The sequence below is a fragment of the Colossoma macropomum genome, unplaced genomic scaffold (genome assembly GCF_904425465.1).
Source record: "Colossoma macropomum unplaced genomic scaffold, Colossoma_macropomum, whole genome shotgun sequence".
NCBI lineage: Eukaryota > Metazoa > Chordata > Actinopteri > Characiformes > Serrasalmidae > Colossoma > Colossoma macropomum.
In genome coordinates, this window is record NW_023494803.1 from 4,695,730 (window position 1) to 4,719,723 (window position 23,994).

Below are 23,994 nucleotides of genomic sequence, written 5' to 3' on the forward strand. Positions count from 1 at the left end.
GATGGCAAAACTTAAAAGCCAAGGGGTGAACATGAAACGTCATTTGATCATTATAAGAGTGGCATTTTTAATGGGTTTTGGAATAAGAATGTGTAGAAGGAGAGAAAAGGAGACGGAAAGAGAGAGGGGGAGAGAGAGGGAGAGGGGGTTTAGAGAGAGAGAGGGGGAGAGAGAGAGAGAGAGAGAGAGAAGGCTTGGAGGAGAAAAAAGATTCTTTGAGTGCTGGACTCTGTATCTTTCAACAGGAAATGTAAATCATAATATTCTTAACCTCAATGAAATTCCAGGGTACATAACACAATCAATCATCTTAAGGCTAAAGTACTGTTTATTACAGCTGCTACGTTTAAAGACAACACACACGCGCACACACACACACACACACACACACACACACACACACACACACACATCAGATCAGAGAATCTGTGTCGCGGAAATACGCTACTGTAGCTCCTTACAAAAGAGAAGACAAAGACAGCCCTCATCCACTGCCAGGGACCAGTAACACAATCCTTACACACACACACACACACACACACATGCGCACACACACACACACACACATGCGCGCACACACACACACACACACACACATGCGCACACACACACACACATGCGCACACACACACACACACACACACACTTACGTTCAATCTTGATCACACGCTTAATTATTTAATTACTTAATGTATGTCTGCATAACTTACATATTAGTTTCATAGTAGTTACTGAATAATTCAGCAGTTACCAAATAATTCATAGGTGTTACTCAACAATTTATAGTAGTTACTGAATAATTCACAGTTGTTAGTGAACAGTTTGTAATATTTACTAAATAATTCATAGTAGTTGCTGAATCTTTCATAGTATTTACTGAATAATTTATATTAGTTACTAAATGCTTATTGTAGTTACAGAATAATTCATAGCCGTTATTGAACAATTCATAGTAGTTACTAAATAATTCATAGCAGTTATTGAACAATTCCTAGTAGATACTGACGAATTCAATAGTAGTTGCTGAATAATTTATAGTAGTTACTGAATCCTTTGTAGTTCTAACTGAATATTTCATAGTAGTTCCTGAATAATTCATAGTAGTTGCTGAATCATTCATAATTGTTAGTTGTTAATTTTGGGAGTTACTAAATAATTCATAGTAGCTACAGAATAGTTCATAGTTGTTATTGCATATTGTAGTTACTGAATAAATTATAGTCTAGTTTATGCAGTTAATGTCATTAAATTACTAGAAAATGTTCTTGTTGGTAAATATTCCTTTTCATTTTGTGGAAATGAGCATCATTTAGTTGGGTGGAGACCCCATCGTCAGCAGTTTATTTGAATGAATTTTGCTCTATTTTCTCATCAGCCCTCGTATCTTTTTCTGTTGTTACTCTGATGGATATAAATGGATATGAATGGATATAAATGGATATAAATGGATATGAATGGATATAAATGGATAGGTTGTTTTTGGTGTGCAGGGTGGAGTTTGCTGGTAAATGCGTCAGCTCCCCCCTCCCGTTGCCTTAGTGCCCTTTAGTTCTGGTTGGCATTGTAGACTCAATCATTTGAAATGTCTTCTGTATTTTTAGCTACAGGGAGGGTTAAATAGCTGTGTGAGGGAAAGGACAATAAGAGAGTTTCCTCCAAAAGCAGGTAATGGGTATTGAGAGGGGAGCTCAAGGCCTCTGGGACTGGCAGAATGGGAAGAGATGAGCTCACAACATATCGTAATAATAATTATAAGATATTCTTGTTCGTTTACTGTATTCATAGTTATTTCTGTTTATTCTATTGTTTAGCCTAAGACTTTTCCACAGTACTGTACACAGCACTTTATACAACTTGGGATGCACCAATCCCTTTTTCCTCTTCTGATACTCGTATTTCAAGCCCAAATATGCAGTAGAGGCTTATGTACATACATATCGCTGTTGTAGGAACAAAGCCTCGTATCTCCAAAATGGTAACTTTACAGGAGAAGGAAAAAACATACTTTACTTTTATTGTAAGTCAATGGAACCAGACTTTTTTCCAAGTAATTCTGGGCCATTTCTTTTGGTCCATTCATCATGAAATTTTCACACAATGTAAAGAGCAACAGGCATTTTGAAATTATGTCAAAAACTAAAAAATGGCAAATGTAGAAGAAGAAATGGAGAGGTTTTGTTCCGACAGCAGCGAAATACCTTATGCCGCCTTATATCTCCATTTTTTGACGTTTTTCAGTTTTTGACATAATTTGTCAATACCTGTTGCCCTTTATATTGTGTGTAAATTTCATGATGAATGGACTAAAAGAAACGACCCAAAATGGCTTGGAAAATGTCTGGTTCCATTGACTTACATTAAAAGTAAAGTAGGTTTTTTCCTTCACCTGTAAAGTTACCATTTTGGAGATACAAGGTTTTCTTTCGACAACGGTACAAAGGTTTGGGCTTCCAAATAAGTTAACACATCCTCTACAGAGAACAGTCTTAAATATTATATTTTTTTCTGCAAATGTTAGTATACACTTTCTGTTTATTTGTTGAGTTTAACATTTTGAAAAAAATAAAACGTAAAATTTTCCACAGGCCACATTTTATGTGATATTTTTCCACTATATGTTAAATTCCGCAAACAAACAGTAATTATGCATTAAAATTAGCAGAAGTGTGTTCTCTGTGGAGGACGTGTAACTTGTTTTCATGTAAAAAAAATCAACAAAACATGTCATTTGACCAGGGCGCCCAAACTTTTGCATACATCATACACCATGTTGTGTACATGTCTTACACCAACATTCTTTAGTAACACACTTTGTAACAAATTTCTAAATGCTTCAGTCATCATTCATGAAGTCTTCGTGTTTACACGACGTGAATGTAGATTACTATGACAGAACTGATATTATCCAAAATAAAAGTCTGCATGTACTAATATATATTTTTTCAATTGAATTCAGTTGACAGAAACAGTTTTTCCCATTCATGAATTGTTGGGCATTCAAATTCTGAATAAGGTGTGCTGACAGACAGGCCGTTCTACCATCCAGTACCATGGCTGTCCATTCTCTCTCTCTCTTTCTCTCTCTCTCACAAAGGCACATTTGTCTTTATCTCAGTTTTATTTTAGGCGAAGGGTCAGTTAGTCCACTTTGAAATCGCAGAGAGAAGGGCATGTAGCTTTCAGAGAGGGCAGTACATGCAGTCACACACAGTATCAGTTAAATGTTTGGATACTTACTCACTGATCAGGCATAACATTATGACCACCTCCTTGTTTCTACACTCATTGTCCATTTTATCAGATCCACTTACTATATAGGTGCACTTTGTAGTTCTACAGTTACAGACTGTAGTCTATCTGTTTCTCTGCATACTTTGTTGGCCCCCTTTTACCCTGTTCTTCAGTGGTCAGGACCCCCATGGACCCTCACAGAGCAGGTACTATTTGGGTGGTGGATCATTCTCAACACTGCAGCAACACTGACGTGGTGGTGTGTTAGTGTGTGTTGCGCTGGTCTGAGTGGATCAGACACAGCAGTGCTGCTGGAGTTTTTAAACACCTCAGTGTCACTGCTGGACTGAGAATAGTCCACCAACCAAAAATATCCAGCCAACAGCGTCCTGTGGGCAGCGTCCTGTGACCACTGATGAAGGACTAGAGGATGACCAACACATACTGTGCAGCAGCAGATTTGGCAGAAAATCAACCGTGCACAATTTTCCATAAACCCCCCAAATTTTGATCGGCCGAGACCTGATGAAACTAATGTAGCTAACAAGTAAGAGCAGAATCTACTACAAAAATTAGTATTGTGCAGACTTTGTCTAAAGTGCATCATTACATAATCCAAAATAGACTTGTTACGTGGTTTCTGATATTTTATTTTTTTTATTCTTTTGTCTATAAAATAAATCGCTGTTGTCAGAAGAAAACCTCGTATCTCCAAAATGATAACTTTATAGGAGAAGGAAAAAACCTGCTTTACTTTTAATGTAAGTCAATGGAACCAGACTTTTTTCCAAGTCATTTTGGGTCATTTCTTTTGGTCCATTCATCATGAAATTTACGTACAATGTAAAGAGCAACAGGCATTTTGAAATTATGTCAAAAACTGAAAAACGCCAAAAATGGAGATAAAAGGTTTTCTTCCAACACTGGCAATATGTTGGATAAAACAGTATTAAGGCACTATTACATTACTGAACAAATATTATCTGTCACGACAACTCATGACAGCAGACGGCACTGTTATGCTATCAGCAAATCTATTAGAGATACATAACAACTTGATTCAGTGTTAGCTAGCCTCGTAGCTCCAGTGCAAAACTAAAGAAGCAAATCTGGACATATTTGGCTAGTTGGTTAAATTTGAGAAAAACTGTGTGAACAGTTTTTGGACAAACTATCACTTAAGCACTCATTAGCTGTGCCACCTTCATGATATCGTTAAGGGTACAGAACAGGACACGGTTCATTCTCTCTCACTTTTCCACTCATATGTCCACACATATGCAGAAACCCAAGTGCTACTCTATCATCCAAAGTTATCACACTGACTGAAGTATGATCTCATATCCTTCATGTAACTTCCTGTCTGCTGAATAATTGTCCAGTGGCATGATAATTACCCAGGATGAAGCCGAGGCTTTAGCATGCATCATTTTTCTCTCTCATTCACTACGAGGACATTTTCAATGAAGTATGTGTTTATTAACTACTCAGCTGTATTATCACTGTTTAAAAGTTCAGATAGCGTGAAAAAATGATTTTCCTTGCCTTTTTGGAAAAGATGTAGTTGTATGTAGTATCTAGACATTACAGATGTTTCAAAATGTACTGTTAACTGCCCACTCCATATATGGCAACATGGCAGTTATGAGTGTTTCAGCCTGGACTGCTTGTTACATGAGGCACAATACAGAGCAGCCAATCGGAACAGAGCTCATTTATATATAGCACTGTGTAAAAGTCAGAAACCACCCCTCACTGATTTAATATCCAGTCTAAACAGCCATTACATACACATTTTCATTTTCAGGAGATATTTTTTAGAGGTAGGATATATAATAATCCACATGCTTAAGGAAGGGCAGAGTTAAAGGAAAACAAGTGCAAATTTTGAAGTTTAAAAAATGATTAAAAGATACAGAGAAAATGGGATTCATAACAACTGCACAAGACCTGCTAGACACCAAAACTGTCCCCATCAGATAAACAGCACTTAAAGTTTCCATCTTTGAGAGAGAGGAGAAAATCAAGCTGCTTCAGATCTGAAAACATCCACAGGTGTTTCTGTCCATCCTTCCACTGTGAGAAGACGACTCAGCGCTATGGGTGTGTCCCAGTACTTAGTGTGCTCTCTTAGTAGCCACTGCCTACAAAGGCAGCTGTTTAGAAAGGTTTAAAAAGCTGTTAAAAACCTTATAAGACAGATAAATGACACACTCTAGTTAAGCAGCAGTGACGTCGTTGCTTGTTCCTGCCCACGCGACCGGCGGTTATTTACTTTAGCCATCAGAATTGCATTAGGAATTGCACTTCCTAGCTGACAAAGCAGAGTTTTTGTCCCCGGTGAACATCCTCTTTCTGTATATCAGCCTTTATGAAGGCTTCGAGCGCCAATGTTGTCCCTGAAAGAATGGAAAAAACTCATATATGTGAACACAGAGAACTAAATAGCTAGCTAACTATTTAGCAAGTTACAGAAAAACACCGTATAACCCTAATTATTCATACACACAAACGGATCAGTGATTAGATAGCGCTACCTCATCTTTAGCTAATGTTTGACAAGACCTGTCACTAGTTAAGCTACTTGGTTATTAGCCAGCAAGTCTGTTAGCCAGCTGGATATTCAAAACAATAGCCTGTGGCTTCAAAATCCGCTAGCTTGCATGCTAATGGATTGGTGTTCTGGCAGCTGTAAAAGGGTCACTGACAAACCTAAATTGCAAACTGTAGTCTTTTGTGCACCTTTGTGACAAGCAAACAAATAATATACCACAGAAAATCAGAATAACTTTCATTTGAAGATCACTTCGCCACTTGCCGGGCTGTTTGCCACACCGCTTCTGTGCGCCGTGTTCAAATAAACATCGCACCGTGTGATTGCCTTAGTGGCTGAGGAGAATGTTGATGTTGTCTCGATATTCGGTCAAAATAAGTTACCTCAGTAGGCAGCATATTTGAGGTATCTAAGGCTACGTCTACACAGCAGGTAAAAGTGGCCCAAATCGGATTTTCTCACCAAATCGGATTTTTTGTTTGGCTGTTCTTTTAAGTGTGACCTGTATGCGACATCAGTCTGAACACACCAGCTCAAACTGACATGCATGTGCAAAAGAACAGAGCTTCACGTGGCTCATCCAGAGGTAAACAATCATGTCGGCCAGCGAGCGCCTGTCCCTCCCGGAGGATCTGCTTCATCCTCACCAGCATCACCGTAAAAAGAGCACATTATTCGCCACAACCACTTATTTGGTTCGAGTCCTCTGATTCTTCAAACTTTTTTTTTGACACTGCAGCCTCGGTCTCTTCCAGCCGCGTTCGGCCATTTCGTTCGAAATCTCTTCAAACTCGGAGCGGTTTGATGAGTCTCTTCTAATTTTTTGGTACAGAAACATCAGCCTAAATGTTTATGAGTCTCAGCCGCGCGAAAATATGACGAGTATCGAGTTGGACTGACGTAAAACTCGCATGAATTCCGATCTGGCTGTTCAGACTGAGTCACATTGCCGCAGATCGGATACGGATCGGATTTCAGTATCACATATGAAAGCGTCTCAAATCGGAATTGAAAATGTCAGATTCAGTGTGTTTATCTCTTCACACTGACGCACAGATACACATCTGTATCACATATGAGGAAAAACATCAGATTTGGGCCACTTTTACCTGCTGTGTGAACAAAGCCTAAAAATTGAGACAGGCTTCTTGTCAGAGACACGCATTTTATGACGTGAAAATCTGTCTATGGATCTGTCTGTGGGATTACTTGGATCATAAAAAGCAGAAAACGCACCCAACTTGTAGGACTGAACTTGGAGGTGTGGAAAAAATATCCCTGCAGGTTTTCTTTAAAGAATAAGTCTCCTGAAAAGAATAGAAGCTGTAATAAAGGCTTCCAATATTAAAAAAGTGTATTATATTCTGTTGTGTAAATTTCTGTTAAATATGTTGTCTACTTAATGGCTGTTTTGACTGGAAATCAAATAAATGAAAGGGTGATCTCTGACTTCTGCACAGCACTGTGTATCATTCTTACAGGAAAAGTAAGAAAACAGCATGTTTGATTCTTAAGGGATAAAGAGAGGTTGGAAAATGGTAATGCAAAAATGAATGATGAATATTTTTGGTACATAAACCCACAAAAAATGTCTTGAGTGGATGTCAGGGGGAGAAGGAAAATGCAGGAAAAAGGAGGATATGGGCCTCAGTGGAGTATATAGAACATTTAGTCAAGCCACAGGATCAGTGTTAAAAACCAGCACACGCTACCTGATTAAATAAGATAACATATCTGCTCTGAATGCAGCAGAAATGATTCAGGTTTTAGGCAGCAAATGAGCACTTGTACTAAGGAGGGGTTCAATTTTGAGTGTGTGGGAGAGAGACAGAAAAAGCCATGGCATTCTTCAGGTAGGAGAGGGGATGAGGTCACGGGCTATATTTACAAGCCTAAAGTGCATCATTCGTTCACTGTTTGGTGTCCAAATATTGCCTTTATTCCTTTCATAGACAGGAATGTGCAGAAGCACATATGGGAGCGCTTTGCTAAAAATGTTGAAAATCCTTCGGTTTGGCTGAATGTGCATGGCTCTGTGTGTCTGTGTGTGTGTGTGTCTGTCTGTGTGTGTCTGTGTGTGTATTTTTGCTCAAGTGAGGACGTGTTGTTTTCACCATAATTACTTTATTTGAAAACTAAACGAGCAGAAAAATTGTCTTGTGGATACTGAGGTAAAGGTTAGGGTCAGGTTTAGGTTCAGGTGTAGTATTATTTAGCTACAGTAACACAAAAATCAATAGAAACCTATGGATGTCCTCATATGTATAGCGAGACAGACGTGTTTGTGTGTGTGTCTGTGTGTGTGTCTGTGTGTGTGTCTGTGTGTGTTTGTGTGTGTCTGTGTGTGTGTCTGTGTGTGTCTGTGTGTGTCTGTGTGTGTGCATGTGTGTGCGTGTGTGTCTGTGTGTGTGCATGTGTGTGCGTGTGTGTCTGTGTGTGTTTGTGTGTGTCTGTGTGTGTGTGCGTGTGTGTCTGTGTGTGTGTGCGTGTGTCTGTGTGTGTGTGTGTCTGTGTGTGTGTGCGTGTGTGTGTGTGTGTGTGTGTCTGTGTGTGTCTGTGTGTGTGTGTCTGTGTGTGTGTGCGTGTGTGTCTGTGTGTGTGCGTGTGTGTCTGTGTGTGTCTGTGTGTCTGTGTCTGTGTGTGTCTGTGTGTGTGTGTGTCTGTGTGTGTGTGTGTCTGTGTGTGTGTGTGTCTGTGTGTGTCTGTGTGTGTGTGTCTGTGTGTGCTTGTGTGTCTGTGTGTGTCTGTGTGTGTCTGTGTGTGTGTGTCTGTGTGTGTGTGTGCTTGTGTGTGTGTCTGTGTGTCTGTGTGTGTGTGTGTGTGTCTGTGTGCGTGTGTGTCTGTGTGTGCGTGTGTCTGTGTGTGTGTGTGTGTGTGTGTGCGTGTGTGTGTGTGCGCGTGTGTCTCTGTCTGTGTGTGTGTGTGTGTGTGTGTGCGTGTGTATGTGTATGTGTGTGTCTGTGTATGTGTGTGTGTATGTGTGTGTGTGTGCGTGTGTGTGTGTATGTGTGTGTGTGTGTGTGTGTATGTGTATGTGTGTGTCTGTGTATGTGTGTGTGTGTATGTGTGTGTGTGTGCGTGTGGGTGTGTGTGTGTGTATGTGGAGAGAGAAAGAGGGAAATATGGGTTGGGTTTCAGTCTAAAAAGCTCAGTAGCACTATGAACAAAAACCCATTACAAACCCAACCAGCAGCACCCCGCGGGTCTCTCTGCCCACAGCCAGCACATTGTAGGGGGAGAAAGTCTCTACAGGTTGACTTTCCAAGATGTAGGCCTGTCACAATTATTACATCACCTAATCGCAATTATTTGAGATGATCACATATAAGCTGACTGCAGTCATTTTTCACAGTCATTAGATTTCACAATCAACAAACATTTTGAAGACAGTGCTGAGTAATCTTGATTTATTTATGAGCTGTGTGGCTAATTTGAACGTTTTTAGCGTGTGTGCTGGCAGAATGAGGGTTTTTTTCTTATTTTCACTCGTGAAGAAAATGTGGCTTTGCTTAACTATACACTTAATTCTGTGTATCCTACAGTACAACCATTGTTAGCTGCTTAGGATCATTCAACACAGACTAGACTAGAGGAGCAAGAGTCATCATTGTGGATGTTTTTTGGATTTTTTGTGGATGTTTGCTGGATTTTTGAAAAAGCCAAGGAGTTCAAGAAGGAAGTCAACGTGTGTTTCATTGCAGCAGCAGAGCCTTCAACTGTGTTGACCACATACAATTATGAAATGTCCTCAGGAAAATGGGAATACCAGAGCATATCATCGTTCGAATGAGGACTCTCTATACTGATCAACAAGCCATGGTCAGGACAGAAAATGGACAAACAGATTGATTCCACATTGGCAAAGGACTCAGGCTAGGCTGCATCTTACTGCCTTACCTGTTCAACCTGTATGCAGAACATATAATGAGAGAAACGGGACTGGAGGAAGATGATCGAGGATTGGTTTCTCTGAGGTTCTTTATGGATGTGAAAGCCGGACAGTAAAAAAGTGAGACAGGAAAAGTTTAGGTGTCTTTGAACTTTGCTGGCAAAGATTTTTGAGGTAATCTTGGACGTCAGATAAAACAAACAATATTATCTTTGAACAAGTCAAGCCTCACCTCTCACTCGGAGCCCAGATAACCAACCTGACACTCTTATTTTGGATATATTCTGAGAAGAACCAATTCATTGGAAAAGACAGTTGCTTGGAAGACTTGAAGGTAAAAGAGGAAGAGGACGACCAGCAACGATGGATACAATCAGAGAAATCATGAACCAGACATTCAGAAGCCTGAAGACCCAAACAGAAGACAGGATATTCTTGAGGGACACTATCCACATGGTTGCCAGTTGGAAACAACTTGGTGGCACTTAATAATAATAATAATAATAATCATAGCTAGCAAGTGAGATGGCTAATCAGCCAGCTCTGCCAATTTAGACTTGTATTTTAATAGTCAAACAATAAACAAGGAAATGACAAATAAATCCTTAATCGCAGTTATTTATATGACAATTAATCGTCAGCTACAATTTCATGATTTTTACAGCCCTACCGAAATGTCTGAATGTCTACAGTTATTACTGTCATTTTGCTGTGCTGTTTAAATGATGTGATACATCATTACACAAATAATTATCACTGATAATGTCTAAATCACATTTGCATTCTGCTTAATTTAGTGCTGTCACGATCCTGAAATTTTATCTGACGATTAATTGTCATATAAATAACTGTGATTAATGCTTTAATTGTCTTTTCTTGTTCATTATTTTCAACTATTAAAATACCAGCCTAAAGTGGCCAGATTGGCTGATTAGCCACTTTACTTGCTAGATATGTTTACTTAGCAACTAACACTGGTTGTACTGTTGAATCTGTGTGTGACTACCAACTGTAGAGTTAAGCGAAGCTGCACTCTTCACAAGAGTGAATATATAAACAAAAAACACTCATTCGGCCAACGTATATGATGAAATATAGGAGTTAGATACATAACTAACGAATAAACATATCTCAGCACTGCCCTCTAAACACATTAGAGCACCAAGTTAGAAGTTACTCGAACGTTTTTGTCTTTGTAAGTCCCATGATGAATGAGTCTCAATGAATGTGTTACTGCTTTCTTTTATTTGGCAGTTATTTGCCTGAACCCAACACACTCAGTCACACATCTTGTTTATTGCAGCACAATGTAACTCTGAGTCTCATCTCAAATAATTGCAATTAGGTGATTATGTAATAATTGTGAAAGGCCTACTTTAACTTCTGGATCTACAGATTTGCTCCAAGAGCTTTCTGCCTTTTGCAGCTCGTTTTTTATTTGCAATTTGTTGGGTCTTCTCAGCCACCGTAAAAACACACATCATAGCACAACATCATACTGATCGTAGGCTCTTTGCATGGACTCTTTGCATTCTTCATTCCGAAGAAGAATTCAGACCAGACAGAGGTGGAAATGTCAATGACTGGGGCTGTGTTTCGTTTAGTGGTGTGGGTGAGCTTGTGTTCACTGTGTACAGTGGCATTTTAGATGGAAACCTGCAGAAGAAATTCCTCAAACAGTAAAGAGCCGAAACATACCAACCGACTTTTAAAAGAATACCTTTGTCAAAAAGACCATTAAAGTTTGTTTAAAGTATATGCCACTTGGTTTGACATTTTGACCTTGTTCACACTTGGCTTTAAAATCTGTTAGACGTATAGTAAGAAGGCATGTGGCCACATGAGGACGCATCAAGGCACTCCAGCGTTCACACTACAGATGTTATGTAAGGGTCCAAGATGCACTGTACCCCTTTCACACCTTCATTTAGTGCTGTCCACTTTTGATGGAGTCACCTAAGACATATATGAATGTTAAGCAGTAAATGAGGCCACCTTAAAGAATGGTACAAATGTTCAAATTCTTTTTGGGGTATTATTCACAATTGGCTATTTGGAATTTGGAAGAAAATTGGGTAAAAATCCCCAAAGACTGGATGGAGAGAAGTATGGTTTTGTAGAAATATAGGTCAATAAATAAAAATCTTGCCTTGGTGAAGACAAAGACTGAATGGAGATGTTGATTGTTGAATGATTCAGATACTGTTGAAACTATTGAATGAATAGTGAAGACTGCGGAATTGATAACATTCTCATTTTTCTCCTCACAGCACGACGGATTGCCCTACTGTCACAAGCCCTGCTACGGAACCCTGTTTGGACCAAAAGGTGCGGACAGCAGATCAAGACCACTGCAGTTTATTCTCTCACGCTCTCACACTCACATACTCACACACACACAGCACAGTAGCTTGTAATCGTAGTGAGAAAATGTGATTTGAAGGCCAGAGAAGAAAGTGAGTCAAGAAACAAATAGCTGACCTGAATTGAATTCATGATCAATCAGAGACTCTGTGCCAAAAACTTCCCCAACTGACCCTCAGGCTAAGCAAGTGCACTCAACTGCAGAACAGCAAAACTGTGGAAGGAGATCTAGCCCCCAGTCTGTGTGTGTGTGTGTGTGTGTGTGTGTGTGTGTGTGTGTTGGTGTGTGTGTGAGAGAAAGTGAACGTATGTCTTTTAGAGACCTGCACAAACACGGGTGAGTTTACTCTCAGCAGTTCGGGAAAGCTTTCTGAAGGTATTTCCACTTTCGGAAAATCTGAGGTGGAAACTAGTCTCAAGTTCTCAGGTTGCACTGTGTGTGTGTGTGTGTGTGTGTGTGTGTGTGTGTGTGTGTGTGTGTGTGTGTAATTTCACTTAATTCTGTAAATGTATTTAAAAGCTCGAGAACACTAAACAAAAAACTAAAATAAACAAACACCTAGTTTAGTCTTGTCATAATTTATTCCATTGACACCATGAACATGGTAGCAGAATGTCTATTTCCCCTGTTGTGAATTTTTCCCACTGTGGGACTAATAAAGGATTATCTCATCTTATCTATGTTCAAACATCAGACTAAAAAAGGTACTACCATAACGTCTGTTGTTAAAAGGGCCCTTTCCAAGCTCCCTCCATCTTCAATTCATAAAGGTAAAAAAATAGAATGAAGAAACAGTAGGGGTGTAGACAGCCTACTAGAAAGGGTGGGCTTTTTCCCCAAAAAGAGGACCTTTTCGTTTCAAGCGCAGAGTATCTCATGTAGGTAAGCCTTTGACCTGCAGCAGTTAGGTGGTTCTGCTTTTTACCCATCCTAATCCAGCAATTCCGCTAAATTATTGTTTAGCGAGATTGAGATTGCACTCAACTGCAATGTTTTCATAGGACAGTCTGATTGTATGTGGATCTTTCTATTGAACTGGCTTAGAATTAATTTCAGACTTTGAATTGACTAGGACAGTAGACTAAAATCATTTTACTTTTGTGACCCTGTACCATAATTAGGGCTGAAAGATTAATCGTTTTCATATCGAAATCGCAATTTAAAGAGTGCGATTTTTTTTTTTTTCAGTCATAGCCTACATTCTAAAAAGTATTGTCCTAGGTTTTAAGAGGGAAATTTTACCTTACTAAGACAGAGCTTGTGAACTGCCTGAAGATAAGTTAGAACAACCAAACGTTCATGTGGGGGAGGTTAGGGAACCAGGCCTGTGACCGAAAGTCGCTGGTTCGATCACCTGAGCTGACAGTACATGACTGAAGTGCCCTTGAGCAAGGCACCTAACCTCCAACTGCTCCCAGGGTGCTGTGGATAGGGCTGCCCACCGCTCCGGGCAAGTGTGCTCAATGCCCCCTGCTGTGTGTGTGCTCACTAGTGGTGTTTCACTGCACGGATGGGTCAAATGCGGAGGTGAAATTTCCCCGTTGTGGGACTAATAATGGGCACTTCATTAAAAATGTTGTGAGATTAAAACCACAGCTTAGTGGCTGCGTGGCACACTACATTCAGGGGTCAAGCCTCAGGCTAGAAAAAAGTGAATATTCTGGTCTTCTTTGCCAAAAACGAGGCCTGAGCCTTAATTTATAGAAAATAATCGCAATTTAAATCAATGTTTTTTAGGCAAAGAAAAATTGACAATTAGATATTCTCCCAACTTTATACTTTATTTTATTAAAACATTTTATTTTGTCTTTACCAAAACAATCGACACTTCACAAAATGTTTCAGTAGTGACTGTTTTGGTAGTGACAGTTTTAGCTCATTTTGAGGAGAACTCAAAAACACTACCCACTAAAACACGGCTTTGAACAGTTATACACACATAAAATTATAATATTAAAAAAAAACAAAGCTCCTTCCACAGCTTGCAGTATAAATGAAAAGAAACCTAGTCTTATGCGTTCGAGTGTCTTTGTTGCTTTTTTCCGTTGTACTGAACTCGTACCGAACCATCCAAACCAGGCTGTGAACTGAACCGTGACTTCTGCGTACCGTTACACTCCTGCTAGTGACAATTCTTAATGTTACACACTGATTTTCAGACTTTGAGACACACTTCAAAACAATGGGATCTAACTGCTCACCATGTGGTCATGATGAACAGGGATGGAGTCTCACTTCCTGCTCTAAAATGCAGGGGTGTGGCTAAAATAAGGCTCCGCCTATGGACTAAAACTCTTTATCTTTTGGTAGCAGAATTGAAAACGTGGGACAGCATTTTTGAAGGTTTTTTTTATTTAAAAATTAAACTAAAAATGCCTGTATGTCAATAGTAAATTAGAAATAAACATGTTTAAAGACTTAATTAGACTGTGTGTGTGTGTGTGTATGAGAGGGGGTGGGATGCAAGATAGAGTTACAAGATGAGAGTGGGCCAGTCATAAAAGCAGTGGCTGTTAGTACATTTAGTGGATTGCTCCCCAACGAGAGTGCATTACTGAGGTTCAGTGAAGTGGAAACACTTGCCTTAATATCGAGTGTTCATGGGTGTTATCTCACTTAACAGAGAAAGACCCAGAATGTGAGCAAGAGAGGGAAAGAGAGATTGTGTGGCAAAAAAGAAGAAATAAATTGGGGAAAAGGGATTGAGGGGTGGAGGGTTTGGCATTAGATCTAACATGCACTGCATTGACAAAGACACTGAGTATCCATCAGGCCAGTACCAGCAGATAAATCTGAGGACAGAAAGTATGGATCTCATTTGAGTCTGTAACAAATCTAGCCAAACATATCACAAAATTTCTTGTAGTGCAACTTAGTAGTGTAAAAGAAAGCAAATGTGTGGGAGGTGCTATTATGTCAGCAGTCTGTAAACACGTCACACTATAGGAGGATAGAAACAAATAAGGCTTAGTAGTCTGTATCAGTATCGGTATGGGCTGATACTCAAGGTTATATAGGTATTGGTATATTGATAATATATAATATTGATAATATTCAGTAGCTGCTTGTGTAATATTTAATGTGCAATAACATAAGGATATGTTAAGTTATTGTGATTGTGTAATGCTAATAATGCCCTCTTGCCCACCTCAAACATTCCAGACCATAGAAGGGGAAAGATAGGGAATGCTTCCGTACTGCTACCCAGACACACACACACACACACACACACGCTCACACACACTTAAAGAATGAGGTCTGTGTGGAGTGATGAGTGATTAATGAGTGTGTGTGTTTGTGTCTTTAGATTTGGAAGAAGTGCTTGGTCCTTAAAGTGCTTTCCACAAAACCTCCTTGTTTGATTTAAAACTGAAATGGTAAAACTATTTTGAATTAGAAAAGTATTATTACATGTATGTATTAACGTATATAAAACCTATGGGGCATATTAGTATTAGATATACAATACTGAACAAAAGTCAGAGGCCATCCTTCATGTATTAAATTTCCCGTCAAAACAACGTAACAGAACAGAAAATTACACAGAAGCCTCAACAGCTGAATATCATGTTTCTATGTACTTCCAGTCTTTTCAAGACACTTAATTTTAGTCAGTGTGTGTGTGTGTGTGTGTGTGTGTATATATATACATACAATATATATATTGCTGTTGTCGGAATTAAACCTTGTATCTCCAAAATGGCGGCATGGTGGAGCAGTGGGTAGCGCTGTCGCCTCACAGCAAGAAGGGCCTGGGTTTGATTCCCTGGTGACCTGTCCAGGGTGTATCCTGCCTTCCGCCCAATGACTGCTGGGATAGGCTCCAGCACCCCACTGCGACCCAGAAGGATAAGCGGTTTAGATGATGTATGTATGTATGTATGTATGTATGTATATCTCCAAAATGATAACTTTACAGGAGAAGGAAAAAACCTACTTTGCTTTCAATGTAAGTCAATGGAACCAGACTTTTTTCCAAGTCATTTCAGGTCATTTCTTGTAATCCATTCATCATGAAATTTACATACAATGTAAAGAGCAACAGGTGTTTTCAAATTATGTCAAAAACTGAAAAACGTCAAAAATGGAGATACAAGGTTTTTTCGACACGATAATAATATAAATTATACACAGGATGTATAATACGTATGTATGACTGCACCCATGACATTTGTGTAAAAACAAACCCGTGCGTGTGTGTCTGTAGACATCTGTGTGTGCTGTGTCTGAGATATCATTTTGCATAGATGATATGATGTGTAATGGCTACTGTAAGAGCCTGTCTGCTTAGATATGTACAAGCTTCATCATAGTTTCCATACATACATTCCATACTTAAGATATTCTGACTGTTACATTATCTGTCCATTGGTAGGTGTGAATATTGGTGGGGCGGGATCATATATTTATGACACACCTCCTCAGACGCCAGTCAACAAATCATGTGACAGCCCTTCAGACGGCTCGCCCACCACGCCGTGGTCCAACCCGCAAATCAGCCATCATCAACCCAAAGGTAATACAATACACTTACACACAGTGGACAGCTCCTCATCAACCACATTAACTTTTACCCTGAAGACAGCACCATAACAACGTTTACTCCTAAGTTGGCCTTATACGACCTCACTGTGTGACTGGCTGAGAGGCATTCAGTGGCCCAGGCAAGACCTGACATTAACATGCATGCTGGGTGATCCGAGCATAAGTAGACAGTGGATGGTTTAAAAAATTTGTTTCAATTTTATTCTGAATGATTAAGCTATTAATGACCAGCCTGCACCTAAATTTATCCGAAATGGACCGCGGTTTGTTTTGCTGACAAATGACAATCTGGATGTGCTGGCTGGAAAGCCCAAATCCCTGTGCGTTATTGTGTAAGTATACTTCAAATGGAAAAAAAAACATTGTGTATAAAAACGTCATTTTGGCAGCAGTTGTCAAACAGAACTTCAGATCACCGTGACGTTTGTTCCCCCGGTTTATTATTGGTCCTATTCAGAGTCATTTGTTCTGAGAACTGCCCCTTGGCCACCTGTCACATTTCCTTTAATTTACTTATCCAGAGTGACTTACAATTTGATCATTTTACACAGGTAGGCGAAGGTAGTGTTAGGAGTCTTGCCCAAGGAGGTGCTTGCCCAGGCAGGGGATTCAACCCCAGTCTGCAGTGTAGAAGGCAGAGGTGTTACCCACTACACTGTACCAACCACCTGCATATTCACCTCCATTTCCTGCATATTCATTGTCAAGTTTCTTTTTCTTGTTTGTGTATGTTCCTTTTTATCCTTTTTTCTTTGTCTAATATGTTAAAATTACTGTCAGGTCATCTCTTTGAGGCATTCTTGCTTATTTCACCACCATCACTACTCTTTGGAAATTCTGTTGAAAATTTGAATGAAACTTGTAGTAGAACAGGAGATTTTTTTCCCAATTTTTTCCCACCAATTTAGTCATAGCCAATTCCCACCCACTAGGTTTCCCCTTATCACACCAAGCTGTGAGAACGAAGGCATATACTTCTTCTTAGTCGTGTTACTGCATCTTTTCAAACTACCACTAACACAACATCATTGGACAGGTTAACATGCTTGGAGCTGAGCTATTATGCCAGCTCTAACCAACATTGGTTTCATTTTCACATATTCAGATTTCTTTCTTCAATCGCTTTTGTAACAGTGGCCAAAAAAGGTTAATACATGAAAATTATCAATGTTTGTTACAAAGACAGTCAGCTACTACTCTGCTTTTGTCTGAAATTGATTTTGTTGATACAGACTGTCGTAATTGCTACTGAGAGCTTAGCGACGGTCTAAAATTTACACTGCAAATGGCGATCATGGGGACCAAGCACACTGTGCCATTATAGAGCCAGTACAACATAGATTATAGGCAGTGTGACTTGAATTTGTAATAGATGTGGTGTCTCAAAAGGAAGATATATCCTTTGATGTGGTAGGTAACAGATTTTTAACAAATAAGTCAAAATTTATGCATTTGCATTTTTTTTATTTTTTGAACACAATGAACTGTGTAATTCCACAGTGTGTTTTAGTCTGAGTGCACAAGAATGCATGGGAATTTTTGTGTTAAAGTCACTACAGTTTTCTTCTAGGAACAATGCCACTGTACCCCACTAGAGGGGATTATTTTCTCAGCTTGTTATATTTTTAATATCTCTAAGTAATAAATCTACAATAATATATATATATATATATATATATATATATATATATATATATATATATATATATATATATATAATAAAAGTAGAATGTAGACCATGATGACAAGAATAAGGGTTAATTTCTCAGGGCTAAAGCAATTAAAGTAATGACATATTCAATGGATACTGAAAACTGATCTAAACTGAAGCACTTTCTTTGTCATTTCATTTTCTCATGAATTACTATTCATTTAGAACATTTAGGATCTTTTGGTTCACTTTGGTTCACTTGTGCGCTCATACACCCTCACTCACTCCCACACACACACACACACACACACACACACACAGACACACATATATATTAAAGCACTGGAATGTAGTGCTCAGCTCTTTGTAGCTGGAGGAGTCTGAGTTGAAGGAGAAAGAGGATATTGAATTCATAACTACGTATCCTCCTTAAGGAACAGTAGCCTCCTCTACCGACTCTTTCAGCACATGTTAGTACAAAAATATCATTGATCAAGATTGAATGTACCTGATTGAATGTGTCTTTTTCATCATCATCTTAGTGATTTTGATCTATAGCTTTAAGCTTAAACTAGAGATGGTACGATGCCAGTATTCTTTTCCAGTATCAATAATGAAACCATATCAGCCAATATCAATCCAGTGTTTCTTCTTAAAAACTACTATGCTTTAAAATGTGCTATTTGTAATTGAAGCACTTAAGATGAGAATCGGAAAGTAGGCTATCATGCTGAAAGTACTCAAGTACTCCACTACCCCACAAGAAGAAATACACAGCTAATCACATTACATCACACACTGTGAGTAACTGCAGTTCGAGGATAGATTTATTACAGACTTGGATCACATTCATTCTTCTTTTTATCTTCCGATATCTGATCCAGCACTTTTTTTTTGGATTGGTATTGATATTGGATTGGTACCATTTTATAGCTTAAATACTTGAAATTTGTTTCTAAGACAAATATAAATAGAAAAAATGTTCCTGTGAATTAATTAACAAGAATTTAAATATAAATTTTATGTTGAAATGCACCCACAGCAAGTAGTTTTATACCTCAAACTAGGTCTCAGCATATGTGCATCTTCGAGGCCAGGCCTACACTGCATGATTTTTTTGCCCAATTTTAGGTCTGATTTCTGAGGCCCTCTGGTATTATCAAACATATTCGATATTTATGACTCAAAACGGTCAGTCCTGTAGTGTGAGAAAGTCAGAGATTCGCTCAACGAGTTATTCAAACAACAGCCTATCAGAGAGCTAGAAGGGTGGAGAAAAAGATGAAGTGTCGTGCAGGAACAGCGGATCACGAAGACAGAGCAGCTGCGTGAACGACACAGGGCGATAAGAGCCGTTATCATGTTTATAATGTGTGGATCCAGACGTCAAAACACTTTACAATTTCAGCTGAGCTGCTAGTTTGTAGTGAAATTTGTCCAGCTCTTAATGTGATATCAGCGTTTCTCAACCTCATATTAATCTCCTGTTTGCGCTTTCGCTGCTCATAAAAGCACAGACAGGTCCGGTCCAGTAAGTTTAGCTTTGTTTGTGTCATGTGATCTCTGAGGAGCAGGTTGAGGTGCTTTCTGCTTTAGAAATCTGTTAAGATTTTATACCCAGCCTAAGTGAGCTGGAAAATCATCTGAAGATCAGAAGATAGTTTTAATATCTTTTTAAATATTTTTTTATTAAAAAAGATATAACATTTTTAATTTTTTTAAAATAAAAGAGGTGTGGTGTGTAAATGTTGTTAAACTGTATTTTTCACCAAACCCTTGCTTTAACCCTTCTTTAACAGTAGCCATAAAATGCAGTTTCCTCCGGTTTTGGAGGAGGTCCCTCAGTTGAGCAGTGCATTTTGTTCTTTAGTAATGTTGAAGGATATATTGTGATGGTGTGTGTTTTACAAAACCAGACATGAACTGGGTTTCCATCTTCGTAGGTTAGCAAACAAGTCAGTATTTTAAAATCGTTTAAATGTTGTTGTTTATTGTGGCAGTTCTACACAATAGTTTGTTGTGAAGTACACTTTAAGTTGTTTTAACTCAGCAGTCTGTGTGGAGAGGTGTGAATTGTTTTCACAGCAGGAAGTTCTCACCTCCCCTTTACCCCTTATTTCTCACTAACAGCTCAACACAGAGTCACAACATTTCACACACAGAGAGACAACAGTATCCTAGTTCATCTGATTACGGAGTTATAATAATTAAAAATATCAGAGTTTATTTCAATTCCACATGGCCACTAGGGGGTCTGCAGAAAAAGGTTAAGTACTGACGATATCCACAGTATGTTCAGAAAAGCATACTGTGCTGTAATTTTATCAATAAAATGATAAAACGTCATCATACTGCCCACACACTACTGTCCCTTTATCAGTGCTATGCCGTTTCATAATCAAGCTATTTTTAGAAAAGAACCAACATCACCTTTCATTCCGTCTGCCTCTGTCACTCTCACAAGCCACATTCTTCCACACGCTGACAATTACACACACTACCACACACTAGAGAGCAGTTTCAGGAGTGTGAACACCCCCCACACACACACACAGGGACGTGGGAAGTGGGACGCACCCTTACATTTCAGGAATGTTTAACTGCAACTGCTAAAAATAAATTTAACAAATGTTTACAGATACATTTCTGAACTCCTGAAGACCAACGTGTACTTTTTTCAGGTGGAGTTTGTATCTTTTGTTTTATTACTGTAAGCTGAATAGCTTCTCTCACCGACTGTTGGCCGCTCTATGGTACTTCCCTAAAACACAAGCAGGTTGAGGTGCAAGCAGGAAACATGTGGGCAGAGTTGTAGACTATCTCTACACCCCACAGCAATCTTACAATAAGCCTTATTTACCAATATCTTAAATTTGTTCTTGAAAATGGTCCTAAGAAAGAGTTGGCGTCAGATTCATGACGTGTTCTTAAACTTTCAGAATTGTTCACACCTTTGTGCTCTTGAGTGTGTGTAGATTCTGTTCTTACCTAAGAACAAATCCCAAATAAGAGAACACTGGTGAATGTTAGAATCTTCGTAAAAACTGCATAAGTGGGTTTTACGAAGACATTTCTTCTTACAAATGGTTGGTGAATGAGGCTTATTGTTCTACAAACAATTAACTAACATATAATGAAAAAATGCACTAGAGCATGTGAAACCTACCATATAAAAAACACACATTAATAACAAACTCAAGTCCAATACTATGCATAAAAATTCAGCACACACTCAAGATACTGTGCAGACATGTATGCACACATCATGCCTCACGGCTACACACACACAGGGAGGTGGTCCTTTAGTGCTGACCCCTTTTGTCCTGCACACATTGGAATTTTAATTGGCCGCTTTGATTGGTTCACTTCCTGAAATATTTCCCTTAATAGGCGTTTTCCGACAGGCCGGGGGAACCGAGCTCTGAAGGAATGTTAGGGAGGGTTTGAGGAATATTAACAGAGTGTTCAGAATACGTTAGAAAAGCGTTTGTGTGTCCTGTCCCTGAGGTCTGGTCCTGTGTGCCTGACTGGAATATCACTTCATCTGTCTGCCGAAGTGTTGCAGTGTTATAATCATCTCAGACTATTAGCGATTGGTCACAGAGTTCAGGGGGAAGCGAGGGGGCCGATACCAGAGCTGAAAATGCTTTAACATGGTAAAAGGAACATGATGGAAAAGAATCAAATGAGTTGTTTATACGTTCAGCTATTAGGGGACTCAGTCATAGTTATAACTAAAGCATGGTGTAATTTTGTGACAATAATGTAATAAAATTAATTATAATTAAAACAGGCGAAGAAAAATTCTGTTGAAAGGGCAGATTTGTCTGTAAAAAAGACAGACATAAAGTTATATATTAAAAGTTGATATAATTAGAATTTAAAGCACCATCTTTTACATTTTCCTCATTGCTTGAGATAAAAAACAGACAGTCTCTACTGAAAAAGGACATTCAAACCTGTTGATACAGAATGTAAATTCAATGCAAATGACTTTCATATCTCATTACATTTGAATAGTATAGCGGAACTCTTGATATATGAGGGTTATGCTGGTGGACTATGGTGATTATGAGGGAAAAGAATTTGGTGTGATTATTAACATTTCTGGATACTTGGGTATATTATTGCTTTTAAAAGGGCATCTCTTCCTCCTACAGGGGACAATCTCTAGCTAAATTGAAGCATATTGGATTTTTGTTGTATTTGCTAAAGCTACATGTGTTACAGATGCTGTCACTTGGTATAAAATTTAATTAGTCTTTAAATGGAAAGTTAATAGTCTGAGTGTTTATCCATATCAATACTAGTGCCTGGGTGATCAATAAACATCCCATTAGCACAAAACTCTATTGTAAGGTGACTTTTCTTGCTATGACATTTTGGAAATTAGAGTGGATAAAATCATGATTTGCTTTGTGTTTACAGAGAACTTAAAGACAGTAATGACATCAAACAAAAGTCTGAGTTAAATTCTGTCAGAGGTTTAGCCTAAAAAGAAATTGGTACATACAAGATTTTGATTGCCAGTTCACTTCTAAGTTTCACTATTGCAGTCCAATCCAGTTTTCTCTGCTAACACACTGGATCCAACGAGAACGGTCTGGCTGCAGACATGCACTCTCAGCCTAGCATGCACCGCCAGTCTATTGATGACGTCAGTGCCGCTCTGCCTGTTTTATGAGGAAAAACAGCTAAACACGAACTGTTGGGCAACAGTGAATGTATATTTATGTTGCCATACTGATAAAAAGGTAATTAAATACGGAAACTTTCAAAATAAAACCTACCACGACGATCAGACATGAATGTCGGGTTTATTCGCAGAAAAAACAAAAAGGCTACTGAAACTCATGAAAGCCACGCTGAAGACGATTAGAACCGGTTATAAAAAACTGTAATATTGATTAAAATAGAACTTACTAAGGATTCTAGGAGGTTGTGACAACATACAGTCAACGTAGTACTGATTAATCTTGCTGTCTCGTCAACGTCGTCACAACCTCCTAGAAAGATGTCGGACAACTTTGAGGAATAACATTACAACGTTGTGACAGTGTAGAGAGCACCAAGCAGACGACGCTGTGGGCACCAAAACAGTACGCTGTCACAACGTAACTGTGTTTGCAGGGCCGTTAGGAATAAAACCTGATGGTTTTAGGAAACGGTCAAATACATGTGGAATCAATCCCAAAATCCCAAAACACCTGATTAAACAATCAGAATCCTTTACACTGTGATATCAACCCATCAGGAAAACACAGAATACCATTAGCGACTACTGAAAACCACCAGGAACCAACAGACACTTTTAATGGGTTTTATGATTTTTTTTCAACAGGGAGGTACATTAAATGTAACTCTCTAGCTGTGTTATGGATGAAAAATAGATTAAGTGATGATATCGCTAAGCAGAAGCAGCCAAAAGTTACCGTGCCGTTGGGTCGTTTCTGCCATTGTGGCAGAGTGCATGTGCACGTGACGTCACTGGGGCTGAGAGTGCATCTGGCTGAGAGTGCATGTCTGCAGCCAGACACTATTGGATCCAACATATCAGCTCATTTTCTACCCTTTCATGAGGAGATAGAGAAAGAAAAACATAAAAAAAAAATCAGATTAAAAATGTAAAAATTCTGTGATTTGTGCCACAGTAGTCCTGTCAGTTCAGACCATCGGACCAGACAAGATGGCCTTTATTGTCCTTGCGCATTAGTGATCCTTGGGCACCCAACACCCTTTTGCTGGTTCGTGGTTTGTCC

The 23,994-nt window shown here is 39.0% G+C and overlaps 1 protein-coding gene across 1 annotated transcript in view; it reads left to right on the forward strand.

Annotated features, from left to right (window-relative positions):
* Positions 1-23,994, forward strand: part of crip3 (cysteine-rich protein 3) — a 40,717-nt gene that overhangs the window by 14,534 nt on the left and 2,189 nt on the right. The window contains exons 3-4 of the mRNA XM_036593965.1: positions 11,945-12,002; positions 16,415-16,555. Of these exons, the coding sequence (XP_036449858.1) occupies positions 11,945-12,002; positions 16,415-16,555 (199 nt within the window). The remainder of the gene's footprint in view (positions 1-11,944; positions 12,003-16,414; positions 16,556-23,994) is intronic.